We start from the raw sequence: 20631 nt of genomic DNA, 5'->3' as shown, positions 1-20631 counted from the left end.
TATCTTTCTACATATTGCATGTGTATGCGCAGACGAGGGGCCCTGCATAGACTTAGGGGACCTTACCGTACAAGCAAGAATATGCAATGTTATTCATTCCTTGTAATAAGCTCTACCACTACTCAAGGATACATGTATCTTAAATGCTGAAAAGGTATCTAAGAAATATTCCTTAGTATCCTTACTGCTATCTTTTTGGATGAATATCAAGAGAGGCATGCTGGTTCTGATCTTGGCAAAGTAAACTACTCTACAAACAATTGGAATAACATCAGATTTTCAGTCATTTAATTCTGCACTATCTAAAGTTAAATTATGATCTTCAGATTACGATTCTTCTTATCAAGCATTTACCTTGGAAAGTTCATAATTGGTCAAAATTTGATTAGGTCAATGCGAAATTAAGTCTGACTTTTTAAAACACCTGGGGCCATTTCATAAAGTTGTGAGTAAGTTAAGAGTGACTTTAAGAATGACTGGTTAACTTTTCTTGTGGTAAATGACATTCACCATTAATTCTTCCTTTATGATTATTTAGCGCATATAAAAGGTTCACCAGTCGTTCTTAAAGTCGCTCTTAACTTTCGAACAGCTTTATGAAACACCCACCTTGGTCCTGTTAAAAAAAAGACTTGTTATAATAGCAAATTCAAATTTCTATACAAATTTACTATCAGCCAATCAGATTGAAGGATTTCAGTAGCTTTTAACTGTTATTTCAAAATTGTTCTTATTACAAAGTTTATGAAATGGACCAGGGAGAAGATTTGTAGTTCACTGTATCTCGTTAAACATGTTCCAGTCAAAACTGCCTTTAATTTCTTTGTTTGTTAATTCCTTATTAGGTGTTTGCAGGTGTTGTTGTTAATACATCTTCTATACCCGATTGGCTGGAATGGGTGAAATATTTCAGTATCATCAGATACTCTGTCAATGTAAGTGACATACAGTTTAGGCCAACAGTTTACATACATGCATGGAATTCAGTGAACTGTGTTCGCTTTCCAAACATCATAAAATTGATTATATTTTCAGAAATATTAATACTACCAAGACAAATTTGGATACACCCATGGAATTCAGTGAAATTTATTCGCTTGGTATCAAATGAATGAGCATATTAAGCTCTTTTCCATGATTGGGATGCCGTTGGGATCAAAGTATATTTCAGGTGGAATTTTCTTTGAAGAATAAAAATTAACATTTGTGCTAAATGTATTCTATTGTTATTATATTTTAAAACATTGTTTCCTAGAAATATATAAATGTCATATCTATGATTTATATTACATTTTCTATCATATGTCACCACTGAACAAAAATTGTAATTTGGGGAGCGTTTCATGAAAGGATTTTATCCGACAATTACCATAGGAACAGTACCTGTCAGCCAATCAGAATCAGGGAAAGTTGTCAGATCTGACAACTTGTCGGACAAAAATGTTGATGAAACGCTCCCCTGAAATGTTTGTGTTGAGAAGTAACTAGCACAAATATGAAATGTTTTTGTCGAGTTTTTATTTCTAATTTGTCTAAAATGTGAAGATTTTTCGGGAAAAAACGACACCTAAATATTTTCCAGCTCCTCGTGACAAAGCAATGGGATGAAGGGGCATGACATTTGTTGATCTCAAATTCGTCATGATAGCACAAATATTTTATCATCTTCATCATTACTATCATCATCATCATCACTACTATCATCTTCATTATCATTTTCATTATTATCATTATCATCATCATCCTCATCACCATCGGCACCATTATCATCATCGCCGCCCAACACCACTCAATCATCGGCATTATCATAACCACCATCATGATAAATAGTATTATCCTTGTCATCATCTTAAATACACTTAAGTTATTATTGTTGTTATCATTGTTCTTATGATATTTCAGGCTTTGAGTATCAATGAATTCAAAGGCTTGACATTCTGTCGAAGCAATATAACAGATAGTTGGTAAGTCATTTTGCTCCATATAACATTCTTTGCCCCAAATTGATTTTTTTTTATTTAACCTCTACATGTTTATCAAGAAAATGTTGAAAGGGGGGGGTGAATATCAGCTCACCAGTCTAATTTAGGTCAAGCCATGTCTAACTCTGAGCCAAACTTATGGGAAGCTGAAAATGTCAAAATTTCATTTTTTTTACATTGTAGGCCTATATTTCCTATGTTTTTTTCCCATTCTTTAATGGTAAATAAAACTATGCTAGTTATCATTCTCAAACAATTATTTTTTGAGTGAGAAATTGAGCTAGTAAATTGAACCCGTACCAATTGATATGTGTCACAATTGGCTATCAATAGTTAAACCACAATTTTAGACCAGATTTTAAAGGTCAAGTCCACCCCAGGAAAATGTTGATTTGAATCAAAAGAGAAAAGCTAACAAGCATAATGCTCAAAGTTTCATCAAAATCAGATCTAAAATAAGAAAGTTATGATATTCTAAAGTTTAGCTTATTTCTGACAAAACAGTTATATGCACAACTCAGTCAAATGCAAATGAGACAGTTGATGATGTTCCTCACTATTTCAATTTTTTTTAATTGTTTGAATTACACAATGTTTCATTTTTTTTACACATTTGACAATAATAACTAAGTGTCATAACTTTCCTATCTTTTATCCCATTTTGATGAAACTGTCAGTACTATGCTTGTTTATTTTTTCATTTCATTCAAATAAACTTTTTGTTGGAGTGGTCTTGTCCTTTAAGTTAAACTTTGGGTTAAATTAATGCCTTTTGTTTTGTTTTTCTTTCCTTTGACAGTATCACTGGAGAGGAGTACTTGTCTGACTTGGATATATCAATATCTGAATGGGATCTATGGCAGAATCATGTAGCTCTATCTTGCATCATGATCATACTGTTTACTCTCTCTTACATATTTCTACTCAGGGTACCTAAACACAAATAGGTCAAGGATAAGAGGTTATCTAAGGGTACCCAAACACAAATAGACCAAGGTTCAGAGGTCATCTTACGGTACCCAAACACAAATAGGTCAAAGTAAAGAGGTCATCTTAGAAATCCCAACCACAAAAAAGGTCAGGGTTTAGAGGTCTTCTAACGGTACCCAAACACAAATAGGTTGAGAGGTCATCTTAGGGTACCCAAACACAGATACATGTAGGTCCAGGTTGAGAGGTCATTTTAGGGTACTGTAGCACAAGGTGAGAACTGTTTTGAGGACCGAAATCAGATCTTGGGTAAGCTCATTCATTATTTGTCACCAAAACGCAAGTAGGTCAGGGGTCAAATAATCAGACGTTAACAAAATTTAGGTCTGGGATCAAGTCATTGAGTACTTAAAGACAAGTTTTTTTATTAGTTTTCTGCACCACACCAAAGTATACTTGGTCAAGTGTGATGGGATCTTCTTGACAATTACCATGCAATTCTTATTATACCAAAGTTAACAGGGTAAAGTTATGTATCATTGTAAGATTTGCATAACTGAATAGGGTAAACTTATGTATCATAAATACTTTTGCATAACTGAACATGGTGAACTTATGTATCATAAATAGGTTTGCATAAATGAACTGGGTGAACTTATGTATCATTGTAATATTTGCATAACTGAACCGGGTGAACTTATGTATCATTGTAAGATTTGCATAACTGAATAGGGAGAACTTATGTATCATTGTAAGATTTGCATAACTGAACAGGGTGAACTTATGTATCATTGTAAGATTTCCATAACTGAATAGGGAGAACTTATGTATCATTGTAATATTTGCATTACTGAACCGGGTGAACTTATGTATCATTGTAAGATTTGCATAACTGAATAGGGAGAATTTATGTTTTCATTGTATAGATTAGCATAACTGAACAGGGTGAACTTATGTATCATAAATACTTTTGCATAACTGAACATTGTAAACTAATGTATAATTGTAAGATTTGCATAACTGAACATGGTGAACTTATGTATCATCAATAGGTTTGCATAAATGAACTGGGTGAACTTATGTATCATTGTAAGATTTGCATAACTGAACCGGGTGAACTTATGTATCATTGTAAGATTTGCATAACTGAATAGGGAGAACTTATGTATCATTGAAATATTTGCATAACTGAACCGGGTGAACTTATGTATCATAAATACTTTTGCATAACTGAACATTGTAAACTAATGTATAATTGTAAGATTTGCATAACTGAACATGGTGAACTTATGTATCATCAATAGGTTTGCATAAATGAACTGGGTGAACTTATGTATCATTGTAAGATTTGCATAACTGAACCGGGTGAACTTATGTATCATTGTAAGATGTACATAACTGAGCAGGGCAAACTTATGTGTCATAAATAGATTTGCGTAACTGAATAGGGTGAACTTTTGTTGTCATTGTTAGATTTGCATAACTGAACTGGTGAACTTTATGTATCATTGTAAGACTTGCATAACTGAAAATCCAAAGGCACAAAAGGCGGAATACATATGAAATATCACTTGCTTTCATTATTAGTTTGCTAGCCTCTCGGAAGTCATTTACCTTGAATCAATGTCTATGATGAAATAACAATCACTTATCAAAACTGAACAGGGTGAACTTCTGTGTCATATATAGATTTTCATAACTGAATAGGTCGACCTTATGTATCATAAATAGATTTGCATAAATGAACTGGGTAAACTTATGTATCATTGTAAGATTTGCATAACTGAACAGGTAAACTTATGTATCATTGTAAGATTTGCATAACTGAAAATTCAAAGGCACAAAAGGCAGAACACATTATGAAATAACAATTGCTTTTACGGCCAGCAGTTTGCTAGCCTTTTGGAGGTCATTTAGCTTGAATCATTGTCCATGATGAAATCGCAATCACTTATCAAAGTTGTATTTATTGATCAAGTTTAGCGAACACAATTCGTCTGATTTTGTTCCCACTCCTGTAACTGATGTTTATACAGGATGGCAGTTACTGTGAATTCTGAAACTCAGTTTGCTGTGAGAATGTCATAGCATAAAAACTTAATGAGAAACGGATTAGATATTAATTTGTGATATATAGGGGAAGGCGGGGTAAGTTGTGACACTTTTTGCATTTTGCATGTTAGAAATGATATGACTAGTACTATTGTAGAAATAAGAACCTTGCCTTTAAATTTGATTCTTGGGAAATGTTTTTCACCTACATATAACTTTCTACTCCCACACTGAAAGTCATCGTGACCTTTGAAAAAACCGATGTCAAATGGCTCAACTTGCCCCATATATGGGGTAAGTTGTGCCACCGTCTGGGGTAAGTTGAGCCACAAAAACTACGTACAAAATGTATGGGGGGAGAACCAGCATGTCAATTTTTTGTTTAAAGTCTTTTCACTTGCTAATTCTCTATAAATACTAACATGTAAAAGGAAAAGAGCAGTCATGTAAATTTGCTCCTTTCAACCTGCATTTCAATCGAATTTTATGGTTTGTTTATTTTTTAAGATACATTACCATAAGAATTACCATGGCTCAACTTGCCCCATGCTGTTTGGCTCAACTTACCCCAGTCCGAACTTAGTGCGATAATTTTGTATCCACACATTTATTATGCATCTATCATATAAAAGACTATGACAAGAATGAAGATCCATACCTGGACTAACAATGTTGTTATCATGTCTTTACTATATTTAAAGACGTGTGTGTGAATAAAGTACTTATCTATTTCACACTCTTTTTTACTTTTTTGGCTGAAATTCATACTTTTCCCTCTAAAAACTACTTTTTGTTTCAAAGTGGAAAATAATGTGGTGGGGTTAGGGGTTATGCTATGGGTCATCAATACATGACACCACCACAATGTCTGACTCATTCATTATTGGCCTGGGGCTGGTGGCTCAACTTGCCCCTATGCTCAACTTACCCCGCCTTCCCCGACTGGGAAATCTAGCTTGCTGACAGTAAAGTGGGTTGCCTGAATAATTTGAATTCAATTTCATGTAATTGCACCTCAGAAAGCTTGTGCTATATCTTTAATCAACATCTTGAAAGCAGTATTTTGCTGATTCAGCCACAGTTTTATTGATCTGTCGTATCACTTTCATATTGTGTACTTTTGTATGTATCCAAAGAGATCGGCAATCTTCTATTTCATTGTTAATACACATTCCTGTATATACCAAAGGTTAAATAGGTCTTTGTATGTTAAAAATCTCTGCACCGTTGTCAATATGTACCGCTGAATGTCCTTTAAATGAGTTGTAAGCAATGGTTTACGTAATATCTTGTGCTATTTTCATATATGCATTTCTGTTTGTACGGTAGGGTAGCAGAAGGCTTCTGTATCATTGTCATACAAGTATTTTGTTCCACTGAATGCAACAAGGCTGAATGGGTTGTAGTTAATAGTTATGGTGAAGACAAGTACTAGTTTAGCAATGTTTTTCATCATTATCATATGCACTGCCAAGTTAACTGAGGCTTGTTTAATATTGTTTGTAACTTTTATAGCATTATTATGTAACATTTTCATACCATCTTTACTACTGTATATACTAAGGTTAAATTGTTTCCAAAGACTCTATTTTTTTTTGGGGGGGGGTGTATTTTTGCCTGAAGAAGGAAAATGTTAAAATATTCTAAAAAGTTAGGTAAATCGATCAATAATTTCTTTTTATCTGATCTTTGCCATTGAAACTAGTATTTCAATAATTTCTGTTTCCAAGGCTAACTGGAAGTAATCATTAATTGTGTATCATATTTTATTTCATTGTATTTATTTCAAATTTGTTATTATACATATAGATATGTAAATTACTGCTGAAATGTCAGATTTTCATTTGCTGAAGGTTATTTAGAATAAAATACATATATCTATGGTTGGTTTATCTAATGACATATTATTGCTGCATTGATCAATATGATGTGCATCTCTTTCTATGTATACTCAGATGTCCGGATGCGAGGCCACAGAAAATACAAAGGTATAATTTAGAATTGTCTTTGCACGCCGAGACACAGCAAAATCATTACAACTAGGCCAATACAGTTTTGAAAATTACCAGCTCAGGGGCCCATTTCATAAAGGACTTGCAACTGTTGTAACTTTGCCATTATGCATTACGTCAAACCCCCCTTTGGATAAAGACCGCAGTTCAGATTGCAAACTGCGGTGTTATACCCCATTTTTCGTTTGGATCTCCCAAATATCATTTCCAAGCCCTTATCACCCATGCTTGGCCAGGCAATCCAGGGGTAATCCCCGCTGTCTTACGGTAATTTGACCTCCACAGGCCAGTATATGAGCGTTGAGCAAAGGACCAAAAGATGAACAACAGCTGTGCTATTACGTAAGACTTCTCTGCCTGTAGTAGGACCTTCAGAATGAAATTATTGTATTTGATATTAAATCACGTTTTCAAAGGCATAGTGTATTCAGTAATCCAATGTTAGTCCATTTTCAATTTCGAACGAAGAAAATCGACCTCGAAATAAGGAAAGTAAGCGAATAAAAATGACGGCATGTTTTGCAGAAACCGAGCTCAGCGCTGCGCATGCATCCCATCGTGTGTGGCCCCCTGCTGTGACTGTATATGCCGGGCTCTTTTTCTTCGGACCGATGTCAAGAAACGGGTGTTTTGATACTTAAATTGCTTGCTTTGGGCATGTTACACGGTTTGTCATACTTGGAGAAGAGAATTGATGAGAAAGGAAACTTGGGTATAGTGTCCCGAATGGAAGTTTTTTGTCATGGGCAACTACCACGGTAACAAGGCTCAGCAGCCAATCAAAATCAAGGTTTTTATAGTAGTTTCCATAATGGCAAAGTTACAACAGTTGTAACTCTTTATGAAACAGGCCCCAGATGTCTGATATGGGTAATAATCATATTTCCCATATATGGACCTAGTTCTTTATAACTTGGACATAAGAGTAATCAAGTATCACTGAACATCCTGTGTGAGCTTCGGGTCACATGACCAAGGTTGAAGGTCATTTAAGGTCTTTGTAATTGTTGAATTACCATCATAAGTTTGGAAGTTTATGGATATAGTTAATGAAGTGTGGACAAAGGGGTAATCCAGTATCATTGCTCATCTTGCACAAGTCGTAGGTCACTTGATCAAGGTCAAATATTATATAGGGTCAATGAACGTAGTACCATATTATATGAATGGTGGTTTTTGTGATTACTTCATAGTCATTTTCAAAGTCAGCACTGCTACTATATTGAATCGCGTGATGCAGGCAATGCAGGTAATGCAGAGGCACTCCAACTTTTTTTATTCTGAATTATGATCATTAGGATAAGGGTTAAGCTTGGGTTCAATTTCAGTTTTGCTTATGGCAAAAATTCTGCCTTACAGCAATGGAAGCGCAATATATATATATCTTTTATTTTGTGGTACATGTATTTCAGTTTGCGATGCACGTATAAAGCCTACCTCACTTTTTTATCGTCGCATTGAGGTGTGTAGACCAAAGGCCATTTGAAAATTACAGAATAAGAGTATAGATTTTTTGGTTATATTCTACTTTTTATTTTTCTTTTTAAGGATTTTTTCTCTTGGTCTCCTAGCAGCAGGTGTAATCTTATCTCGATTATATATTTTGATATTTATATGACAGGTAGCACAGTAAATTGGAACTTTGATTGCATATATATTCGTTTACAGGGTGTTTTATTTTGTATTCCTCTCATTTGGAGGGAGTGTACAGGTTGGCTGAAATATATTTGTGTTAATAAATCTTGCTTGGTGCATTATTTTGTAGAATTGTATTATTGTATGTCATACTATTGTCTGGTTTGTTTTCCTTCTATTGGCTGCACAATTATTTTTGGTCCAGTTATTGTTGTGCAATATATTAATCGCTTCTTTTTTCAGGTTATTAAATTGGTTTCATTAGATTGCTGGTATTTCAAATAATCTATATATATTTTTTTTAGATGTTTTTACATTCTGGTGTTCTGAAAAAGTCTATATTATGTCATATTACATGCTGGTGTTTTTAAATAGACTATATTATGTCATATAACATGCTGGTGTTTTTAAATAGACTATATTATGTCATATTACATGCTGGTGTTTTGAAATGGATTATATTATGTCATATTACATTCTGGTGTTCTGAAATACACTATACTATACTATACATTATGGTGTTCTATTATGTCATATTGCAGATGGTGTTTTTGAATAGACTATATTATGTCAAATTACATTCTGGTGTTCTTTAATAGACTATATTATGTCATATTACATTCTGGTGTTTTTAATAGACTATATTGTGTTCTGGTGTTTTGGAATAGATTATATAGACGTATGTTAAGTCATATTACATTCTGGTGTTTTTATATAGACTAATATTAGATGGCCAAGACAGATAGCCAAGCGCGATTGGTCCATAGTGCGTCACGTGATATGATTGAAATCAATGTATTTCCCCAGCCGGTCCATCTTCGATGAATATATTGACCAACCGGTCCATGAATATATTTTTCTACGTGTATGGCGCCCTCTTGTGTATTAGATGTTACCATGCATTATCGGCCTGCCTTTGGTCCTGGACCTGGACTCGAACTAAGATTTAGATCTAGGGCTAGGCCTAAACAAACAATGTTGATTAGATTAGAAAAAGGTCATTCACTGCGTTAGACTAACGTTACTTAGATATCTATAGATCTAACGTTAGATATATACCAGTTCAATCAATCACTGTGAATGTCACAAAAAACAGGCTGCACGCATCGTTAGGCCTAACTTTATCTTCATCATTAGAGGCTATCTAATATAACAGATATTGACTAATGGGATGTGTAAAAAAAAATTGTTTGGACCGCCTAAAGGATTTCTATTTTCCCTCGTGATATTTTCCCTCAGCGCTGCGCGCGCTTCGGGAAAATACAAATCCGGCGGTCCAAAGAATGTTTATATTACACACCCCATCAGTCAATATCTGTATAATATTTATGTCATATTACATTCTGGTGTTTTATAGTATAGTATTCATATGCTGTATTGCACGCTGGTGTCTTGAAATAAAGATCTTTGGTGAAAGTGTATCTTCCAGTACTACTCTTTTGTTTTTTTGTTGTTGAAGATTTCATAATTGTTCTGAGACAAAGGTAGTCCCAATAATGAGGGGTTTTTTTTATCAATCTTCCATAACATTGAAGTTTTTGTCATTTTGTACCACATTATTTTCAATTAGTTTACCAAAGTCTTGAACTCGAACTTTCTTGTCAGCAGTGTCGCCATAATCATCGTAATAGACAACATCGTTGACGTGATTGCAATCATCACCACTATTGTCATTACTATCCTATTACTGCTTTCACTCTCATTCAATAATCACCAGTCTCCCTCATCATCAAAATCATCATCGTCATCATCACAATCATCAGGCATCATCATTATGACCGGTCATCCTCATCATCACTCTCATCATCATGCATCGTCACCCTTTTCATCACAATCATTATCATCATCGGGCATCGTCATCGTTATCACCTGTCATCCTCATCATCACCAGTCACCCTCATCACAATCATCATCGATATCACAAGTTATCCTCGTCATGCATCGTCATCATTATCACCAGTCATCCTCATCATCACAATCATCATCATTCCCACCATCATCACCAAATATAATCATCGTCTTCATCATCACCGTTGCCATCATCATCATCATATTCACTAACATCGTCACCGTCATCCTCATTATCATCATCTTCGTCAAAATTGTCATGATCACCATCGGCTTTATCATCATCATCATCTCCACCATCATCACGATTGTCTTCATTATCACCATCGTCGTCAGTATCATCGTCTTCGTTGTCACCATCGTTGTCAGTATCATCAGCAGCAGGATCATAATTTCTCATCATTAATAACATCATCATCGTATACATGGTATATAGTCTTACCGCCCATTTTGTAATTTCATTGAATTTGTCATTCTTACTAAATCATTGTAGTCGGAGAGTGAACTGCTTTGAATTCGACATTTTATTACATCAAACTTCATACAGACAATTATTTCTTCATTCTATACTAAATTATTCGATATTTAAACTATATCTGTGGATCGTACCATAGAAACGATGCTTTTCAGCCAGCCAATATCTACCTGTCAGCCAAAAAATATGAATAAAGCGCTAAAATGATACTATCATTGAGAAAGCGAGAGGGGGGGGGGGGGGGGGGTTGAGGAGAGAGTGAGAAGAATGCGGGGGTGGGGTGAAAGAAAATTTATATATCACATCAAATACAACGAAAAAACAAAATTGAGATTTAATGGTATTTGTGTTTTATTCCCTTTGTATTTTATAAGTCTGATCTATTCAGATTCCAAGCTTTAATATCGTTTATGAAAGCTTTCCAGCTCACCACAAGAGGAATGTTTGTGAACTTACATATTCAATTCATAGATTAAGTATTGAGAAAAACTAAGGCTACTCGTCATTATTACACAAGCCCCTCAGTAAAGCTTGAATACAAACCTACCAAATATTTTCTGCATGTTTGCTAGGCAGAAAAAGTGACGATTTATATTTTGACACCAATGCAATAACCGGTGGCACCGGGCGCTCCTGAGGGGAGGGGGATGCCCCCTCCCCCCTCAGGAGTGTCCTCCAAACGCGGCCACCCTCTTGCCGGAGCAAAAAACAAATTTAAAAAGATGTAAAAGGGGAAACGAAAAAGAAAAGTGAAGGAGGGGAGGAAGAAAAAGAAAGCCTAGAGGAGTAGGAAAGTCAATGAAATTAAGACAGGAGAATGAAAATTAGACAATTTTTCAGGTCATTGAATAAAAGTCAAGATTTCACTCGCGCTTGCAATTTCTGTTGAGTGAGATATGATCTGCTCAGTAGTATAACATAGGGCTTACAATTCCAAGTTTTTGAAAATACATAAATTATTCTTCTCGCTATTCAAGTTTTCAATATTTGTTTTAGCGAGATATGTATTCTGTCAAGAGGGTGCTGAATATCAAATAATCTTTAGCTCGCGCTACGCGCTCACATCGATTGTTTAGTTAGATAACCATTTTATTCATGATTACAAAAGGGGCTTAAAATGTCCTGTTATCAGCTCGGAATATCTAAATTTTCAGCTCTTGCATTAATTATTATCACTGACTATCTTCTTTATGAACAACCGCAAACAGTCGTCAAAAGGTCCCTTTTCAGTTCAGTATATTAACAATTCAGCTCATACTTTACACACTATTTTTGCAAAACATGCAACAACAAAAAATATTGTCTACCTCTGCTCCCCAAAATCTTCTTTGCCCCCCCCCCCATCCCCACTTGCCCTCCTATTTAAAAATCCTAGTGCCGCCACGAAATGCAATATACAAGCTTCCCTTTGGGTAACACACACTTATAATATCCAAAATGGAAGCCAATTAAAAATATTCTTAAAGACTTGTGTATTTTCCTCAATAATTGACTTCAAAAATTCACGTTTGGTTATGTAGGGATAATGATTAATGACCAATGTTACCACGTTTTTTTTATAGAATAATTGCATTTAATAGATTTATCGTATACATGCATGCTCAGATTCTAGCCAATATTGAGCGAAAGTTTTTCGTTTGTAATAATGATAGGAAATATCCCCCCATCCTAGCTGACAATAGCTAGGCCCTTTCGGCGTTTCTCTACACCAATCTATCAATCATTCCCTTTTCACTCTTCTACTTCAACTCTTTCGCTCAATCTGCTTTAGACGTTATGACAGAAAATATGATTTTAATAAGGGGTGTTTTTCCTTGATTTGAGATATCCGGTGAGAGGAGAGTCACTCTTGATTGTTTCGTAGTACTTGACCAGGTTTGGGTAAGGGTCAAAATATGTCTTCAGACCAATGATGCTGTCCATGAAAAAATCGATGAGATTGAAGATGACCAGATCGGCTAACGTCATCTGACAAAAAAAGATTGAAGTGATAACATGGTGGGTTTGAGAAGGATGATGAGTTCTTGGTAATTCATTTTGTAATTCAGTTTAATCTTTATATTAATGAATCTTATATTTTACCCTTTTTTATTAATACATTGCATGTGATCTTCGTTTCAACTATCTATCTATCTATCTATCTATCTATCTATCTGCCTGTCTATATATTTATCTGCCTGTTTATCTATTTATCTATCTATCTATATATCTATCTATCTATCATCTTTCTATCTATTTATCTATCTATATATCTGTCTATCTATTTTTCTGTATTGTACATTTACATAGATCACATCGATAAATGCACATTTCTTGCACAAATTAATCAAGAGACAGCCAGTCTTACCCTGTTTCCAACGAAGTATTTTCCTCCTGCTTTCTGAAGAGATTGAGAGAAGAACTCATATGAAGGCTTAAGAGTACTGTCCCTAGCCTTGACAAGGTCGGCTTCCTACATCATCAAGAAGAAAAAAAACGACTCTTCATCTTTAAGGGCGAATGAACTTCCTAACTTATGATGGATTGATGATTTTCGGATTGAATAAAGTCATTTGAGATGGATGGGCAGCGTGTTGAGGAAGGAGCATTGAATGTGGAAGTAGATCGACACGAGAGGAAACGAAAGACCAAAGATAATATGGATGGTGATCATGGTGATGAAGGATGAGCAGGCGCCCTTCTTACAAAGAGTTATGACTGATCGAATCAATCGCAACTCTATGGAAATCCATCCGTGCCATAATTTTTTTTCCACAGGAAATTTGCACAATGTCCTTTGTAAACAAACGAAGCACGGGGAATTTTCAAGAAAACAATGAATGAAAGAATATACACCATCGCTAGAAAATATTTTGAACAAACATGTATTTTAAATGTTGATGCTGGCCGTCCATAGTTGCGATTGATCGGATCAATTGTAACTCATTTCAAGGCGGGGCCCAAGGTGTGCCTGAAGGAGAAGGATGCTCAAGACGGTATAAGAAGTGGAAGGAGGGGGTGTCACCATCATGGTGTGAGAATCTTTCGTAAGAGGGACATGATGATTGAAATTAATAACGATGAATGATGAAAATGCGAAACAATGCCAAAAGTAATTTGTGAAAATCTGACCAATCTGATCAAACAAACAAGGAGTTATCCTCATTTGAAGAAATAAAATTTTGAAACATGAAAGCAGGTGAGGGGTAAAATCGCACAAACGATCCGTTTTTATTTCCATCATTTTGTAGAGGGGGGGCAATTATTAAAGGGGTAGTCCAGGCTGGAGATACATATTTCTATCTCTATAAGTAGAGTAAAATTAACAAAGCAAAACGCTGAAATTTTGATCACAATCGTATAACAAATACGAAGTTATTGAATTTTAAAGATTTGCATTATTCCGGTGAAACAGTTCTAAGCATGTCTTTATGAATATTAGGTAGGCAATGTTATATCATAATTATGTTTTGTTATATTACATAAGAAACATTTTTTTCATAACTGTGAAACATAATTTGCTCAGGGCCTATGTCTTCATTGTTCCTTGTGCTCGCATTGTCTGTTTACCGAGATATATATCCTGTTATACTAAAACCTCCCGTTTTCAAGTCAATATACACCAAATTGCCAAATATATTTCCTCGCACTTCGAGTTATCATTGTTTTATATACAATAGTATGCTTCGTTTCATGACTACATAAAGTGATTGCCCAATTATAGGTCTAATAATATAATAATATTAACATTTCCTGTCCGTGCTTACGTTCGCAGTAGTGGATTGGTGACATATGTCTGCTCTCCATGAATTCCTAGAATCAGTCCTTAAAGTGTCCTTTTTTCTAATCTGAATATCAAAAATTTTCAGCTCGCGCATCGCGCTCACATCATTTGGTTAGTGAACTACGTATGTTCTTCGTGAATTCTACAAACAAGCCTTAAAATGTCCCTCTTCAGGTTTGAATTTCCTAAATGTTCAACTTGCGCTTCGCGCTCGCAAGATTTGATTAGTGAGATGGGTATGTTAATCATGATTACAAGTGCTTTATGTGCATGTTTAGATGTAATTCTAACAAAATAAGCAAGTGCTTATTGGCACTCACATTAGATGACTATGGTGAGATGTGTTTACTCTTAATGGATTCCTAAAATAATTATAGTCCTAAAAATCTTCCTGTTTGGGAGTGAATATTTACAAAAATTTCAGCTCGCGCTTTGCGCTCGCATTATTCAGCGAGTAAGGTGCGTATCATGATTACACGAGATTGGTTATAATGTCCCTTTTTAGGTCTGAATATAAAAAAAATTTAAGCTCGCGCTTCGCCCTCGCATTATTTGACCAGTGAGAGACATATCCGTTTAATGGCACTGTCCTTAAAATGTCTCTATTAAGTCAGTATACCTGGCAACTGGGTGCGCTTCGAGCGCTCACTTAGTGACTCAATTTTTTGCTGTTGCCCCCCAATGCCATGACCCACGGTACGCCACTGGATGTCATATCCCCACTTGTTCTTTTGTATTTTATTATATGAAATAAGGTTTATTCAAAGATTTTCTGCCAAGAACTAAAACAATTGGATTGACAACTGGTTAAGTGTATTAGTTATTTATTACCGCAACCTATTTCACCATAATGGATACACATCATTTACACATGTATGGAAAAATGAAACGTTTATAAATTTCATGTAATAACATAAGAAAAGGGAAAATGGGGATGTGACATCATCAGTCCATTTAATGAATATTCATGACGATGTGCATGAATTTGATGAAATTTTTAGCATTTTGCTCTGTGAATTTGACTATATTTATTTAGATATAAATATTTTCAACCCGAACCATCCCTTTAAATGCAATCTTTTCGTATTTGTGTGCATGGCTTCAAATTTTATCTCGTTTTACGAACTGGTCAAGGCACAACAGAGACAATCTGCTCAGGAAGCCCCCCAAAATAGGAAATCGGGCATAATACAAATGAATTAATTAAATCCCCCAACATTATTGAAAATATCAATGAAAATATTTCTTTGTTGTATTCATAAATCGCCATATAGTAATTTCCTATGATAGGTCGGGAGGAAAACGTTTCCGTTATCTCTACATTACCGAAAGAGGTTTTTTTTTTGTAATTATTATATGTGTTTTCCCCATAGTACATGCTTACTCTTTTGGCAGCGTCTGGTGTCTCGAAAGCCGGTGTGATTGCGATCTCGATGTCCGCTATGATCCCAAGGATGACGTCTATCTGTGCACGCTCATCATCGTTCTTCCCATAGTAATCTACAAAACATCGATGATATAATAAACAGGCTTACGCCCCCCCCCACACACTCATACTGCAAAAACTCCGGTGTTGATTTAACACCAGCCCGGAATCTATATTTGTCCTCACCAGATAAGTGTTAAATAACACCAGTTTCGTTTTGATTTAACACCAGAAATGTGTTTATACACAACACCAATTAGTATTAAAACAGCATCGGCTTGATTTCAAACTGGTGTTGTTTCAATACTTCTCTGGTGTGGGCTGGTGTTAAACCAACACCAGAGTTTTTGCAGTGCACGGTAGCTAGCCACCGAGGGGAAGTTCACCCTGCATAAAAGCTTCTAAAAATACAAGAAAAAAATTATAAAACATTGATGAAGATTTGAGGAAATTCCATCATAGATTAAGAAAGTCATTGGAACTTAGAGTTTTGGATTTGTGACGTAAAAAACGAGCAGCTGCTCCAATAATGTTATGTCATATAACATGCATAAATTTCAATTTTGATTCAAATTTGTTTTCTTTCACGAGCGTGTGTCAAATAAATTGTCTGTTGATATATTGAAGCTACAGTAACAACCATTTTCATTTTTTTTTTTAGAAAATGACATTTCATTTACCGTATTATTTTTAATACACGAAAGATGGGACGCTGCTCGCATATGACATCACAAATATAAAATAACATGAATTCTAATAACTTTTTAAATCTTTGATGGGTTTTTCTCAAGCTTTCACCAATTTTTCACAATAAACGCCAATACAACACATAATGATAAGCCTATGTAGGCTTATGGAGTTACCAAGTGTCATTTTTTGTATCAGTGTCAATCTTTAACAAAAAATGCCCATCACGAACGTGTTCTGTGCCCTTTTCACCTGAGAAGGGCCCTTTTTGCCGTAAGCAAGTGCCCCTTTACCTTCTAATAGGTGCCCTTTCTCGTATCAGTGCCCCTTTCTACTCGAGAAAAGTGCCCCTCACGAACGTGTTCTAACCCTCGCCCCACTTTCAATTTCGTTCCGCCGCCCCTGGTGTGAAATATTTCTTATAATGGATGAATTAGGAATTAGACAAGCTGCAATTTAAGAGATAATGGGGGAAATGTGAAAGTTTAAGAAAAGAATATACAGTGAGTTTGCTGCTATAAGCATGTTATTCACTGTCCGACTTACCACCTGGAAAGCGACGAGCTAGAAAGCGGTAAATAGCCCTGCTTTGAGTCAGGAGCTGACCGTCTACATCCAACACGGGTAGCTGACCAAGGGGAAACCCTAGATATTAAAAGATAAAGGATCATGACTTCTTGAGAAAACTTTGCATTCTTTAAAATATTATTGAATGTTATGGTCTTCGGATAGTGAGAGTATTCTAGACTATTAGATTTCTTTACCGTTGATTTGAACATTAAAATGAACAATGGTAAACGGCTCTCTAAATATATTTATTAATTTTTAGACGTATTTAAAAAAAAAATTATTTCGCAATAAGGAGTATCCCCAGTCTGCATGAATTTTGACTGTTAATTATTATTAAAGGACAAGTCCACCCCAACAAAAGTTGATTTGAATAAAAGGTCAGGAGAAAAAGCCAACAAGAATAACACTAAGAATAACACTGAAAATTTCATCAAAATCGGAAATAAGAAAGGCATGACATTGTTATATTTACAATTCGGTGATATGAAAATGAGAGAGTCGCTGATGTCCCTCATTCGATTTTTTAATTGTTTGAATTATACAATATTTCAATTTTTACATAATTATTTGACAAGAAGGAACAACTTGAGCTAATATGATGGAATTGTACACGTTCAGGGAGGAATACAATTTTGTTTTACTTGTTTTACATGACAATGAGGAGAAAATTCGAATTTTCGTAATTCTTATTATAAAATACAAAAGAAATAGTGATTGGATGACGTCATCAGTCTCCTCATTTGCATACCGACCGGGATGTGCATATAACTGTTTTTTTTTAATTAAGCGAAGCTTTAAAATGTCATGACTTTCTTATTTTACATCCGATTTTGATGATTTTTTTTCCTTTATAGTAATGCTTGTTATTGTTTTTTCCCTTTTGATCAAATCAACTTTTTGTTTGGGTGGATTTGTCCATTAATGCGATTTGTGACATTTGCTCCGATCTTATCTCAGAGGGCATATAGGGTTATATAGAGTTCGGATTGCAATAGAGTTTTAGGTTCAGAATAATGCAAATATAAGGATTATGGTTTATTTAGTTTTGGAGGTTGGATTTTATGTTTCGGAAATTCCTGAATTATCATGCAGTAAACAAAATTTAGAATAAAAAGTATGAGTTTTTAAGCTCATTAGGAACATCTTTGACCTAGACAGAAATCGAATGTATGCATGACAAATATTGGAATGATAAAAATCGAAATAGTTTCGACCATGAATTTATTTGAGTGGTTATTACTGAGTGAATTCTCCAGTGTCTCTATAAACTCCATTATGAGATCTTAAAATTTGAATGACCGATATCTCCGAGAAAACGATAACGCGTGCATCAGTTAAATGCACATTAATGAATCTAAGTGCACTGCTGTATGAAATAGATGATAAAATATAATTGTTGTTATCCGGGAGTTCGTGTTCATTTTGTATACGAACTTGCTGAACCTGCCCCCCCCCTCCCTCCCCTAAAAAATGAAAATAGCCATGCGGCTGAAAGCAACTTTATAGTCACTGAATTGAAACGAACCAAAACACAAATTTCGATCATTTTTGTAATTTCATTTTTAATAGGATATTGTGAATGACTGATCGAAAATCATCGAATGAAATGAAATTGATTTGAATTCACAATATGAAATTGTTAACGTTGTTGACTCCATTAACAGCATGAACAGTGAGTGCACGCATTCACGAACGATCTAAATGTTTATATAGAAATCTTGTTCAAAGACGTTATTGTAAATAAATTGCACACATAGTGATCGGAAGAGAATTACTCAGCATTTTTTATTTCAAGTAGCACATCATTGGAAGGTGTTTAAAGATATGTAGCATTAAATAGATTATAACTAACAAAATGCATATCTTTTTGCTATGAGATATTGCCACTCGACTCATTCACGTAATTAACTATTCTTTGATGGATAATAGTGACATAAAAAAATAAGAAAATATGACGTCATACTTTTCCTATCTCCTTTGATCTGTGGCCACTCCTGTCCCTCGAAATCATACCGAATATCTTCATACTTCTGCCCAGCCAGAGCAAAGAGCATCCTGGCAGGTTCCCCTCTAGCACGAGCATCGAAATACGTCAGTTTGTAGGTAGACATGTTTTAATTTGATTATAGAAATTCAGGAGAAAAGGATAGCAGAGAGCGTCAGATGATAACGAGACGAGACTGCGTGTTATCGAGGTACTAGCTCTCCCAAAGAAGACTGCACTGAACATTGAAAATATCGCGCACAAAATATTGTACTTGAGGACTTGGGACTTGACCTCTCGCCGAATTGTTCGAACGTGAAATGCAAACGTCGAATACTATTGACATTACCCTATATCGATGTTTACTTCTTCTTATCCTATTCGGACGTGGGACAATTACAGCTATGATAGACAGGGCCCTGGGAAAGATTTTTCAACAGGGGTGCTGGAAGCAAAATTTATTTAACAAGCAATAAAAAAACATAGGTTTCACTATAAAATGAAAATGATTTGGGTTAAATTTATACTTATTTTGCAGTCTCCTTGATTTCCAGGGTGTGCTGCTCATGGTTAAAGGTCAAATCCATCCCATAAAAATGTTGATTTGAATAAATAGAGAAAAATCAAATCAGCATAACGCTGAAAATTTCATCAAAATCGGATGTAAAATAAGAAAGTTATGATATTTTTAAGTTTCGACTAATTTTCACAACAGTGATATGCACAACTCAGTGGCATGAGACAGTCGATGATTTCCCTCACTCACTATTTATTTTGTGTTAGGGTAAGGGTTAGTTTGAATTATACGATATTTCAAATTTTTACAAATTTGACAATGAGGACCAACTTCACTGAACGATATATAGTATAAAACAATATTAATTCAACATGTTTAGAGAGGAATTAATTGTTGTTTCACTTGACATCACCACCACCAATATCTTCATCATCATCATCGCTACCACCACCGCCACCATTATCTTCATCATCGCTACAACCACCATCATCATTATCTTCATCATCATCATCGCTACCACCAACACCATTATCTTCATCATCATCATCATCGCTGCCACAACCACCATCATTATCATCATCATCGCTACCACCGCCACCACCATTATCTTCATCATCACCATCGCTACTACCACCATCATCATCTTCATCATCATCAACGCTACCACCAACACCATTATCTTCATCATCATCATCATCATCATCATCATCGTTACCACCGCCACCACCATTATCTTCATCATCACCATCG

At 35.1% G+C, this 20631-nt stretch overlaps 1 protein-coding gene, 1 long non-coding RNA gene and 1 pseudogene across 2 annotated transcripts; 1 reads left to right on the top strand and 2 right to left on the bottom strand.

The window, feature by feature from the left end:
• Positions 1–3477, top strand: part of LOC121431865 — a 45241-nt pseudogene extending 41764 nt beyond the window's left edge.
• A 137-nt stretch (positions 3478–3614) lies between these two features.
• On the bottom strand, positions 3615–5113 carry LOC121431866. The gene is made up of 2 exons (XR_005972165.1): positions 4626–5113; positions 3615–4366 (listed from the first exon to the last, which is right to left on the bottom strand). It is a non-coding gene; the product is annotated as an uncharacterized LOC121431866 (long non-coding RNA).
• Positions 5114–12105: 6992 nt separating this feature from the next.
• LOC121405592 (glutathione S-transferase 1-like) lies at positions 12106–19651 on the bottom strand. The gene is made up of 5 exons (XM_041596522.1): positions 19344–19651; positions 17357–17455; positions 16082–16197; positions 13282–13386; positions 12106–12902 (listed from the first exon to the last, which is right to left on the bottom strand). The coding sequence occupies exons 1-5, from the start codon at positions 19489–19491 to the stop codon at positions 12729–12731; spliced, it is 642 nt and encodes a 213-aa protein (XP_041452456.1). The 5' UTR covers positions 19492–19651; the 3' UTR covers positions 12106–12728.
• Between the last annotated feature and the right edge of the window lie 980 nt (positions 19652–20631).

The sequence above is a fragment of the Lytechinus variegatus genome, chromosome 18 (assembly GCF_018143015.1).
Source record: "Lytechinus variegatus isolate NC3 chromosome 18, Lvar_3.0, whole genome shotgun sequence".
In the NCBI taxonomy this organism is placed as follows: domain Eukaryota; kingdom Metazoa; phylum Echinodermata; class Echinoidea; order Temnopleuroida; family Toxopneustidae; genus Lytechinus; species Lytechinus variegatus.
Note: the sequence above shows the minus strand (reverse complement) of the source record. Positions and strands in the feature narration are given on the sequence as shown.

Bases quoted from the DNA above. Each gene is read 5' to 3' on its own strand.
- LOC121405592 (XM_041596522.1), bottom strand. From the start codon at position 19,491: ATGTCTACCTACAAACTGACGTATTTCGATGCTCGTGCTAGAGGGGAA. The intron at 16,198-17,356 runs GTAAGTCGGACA...GATGTTTTGTAG, and splicing joins AGCTCGTCGCTTTCCAGGTG to ATTACTATGGGAAGAACGAT. The intron at 12,903-13,281 runs GTAAGACTGGCT...TTTTTTTGTCAG, and splicing joins AATACTTCGTTGGAAACAGG to ATGACGTTAGCCGATCTGGT.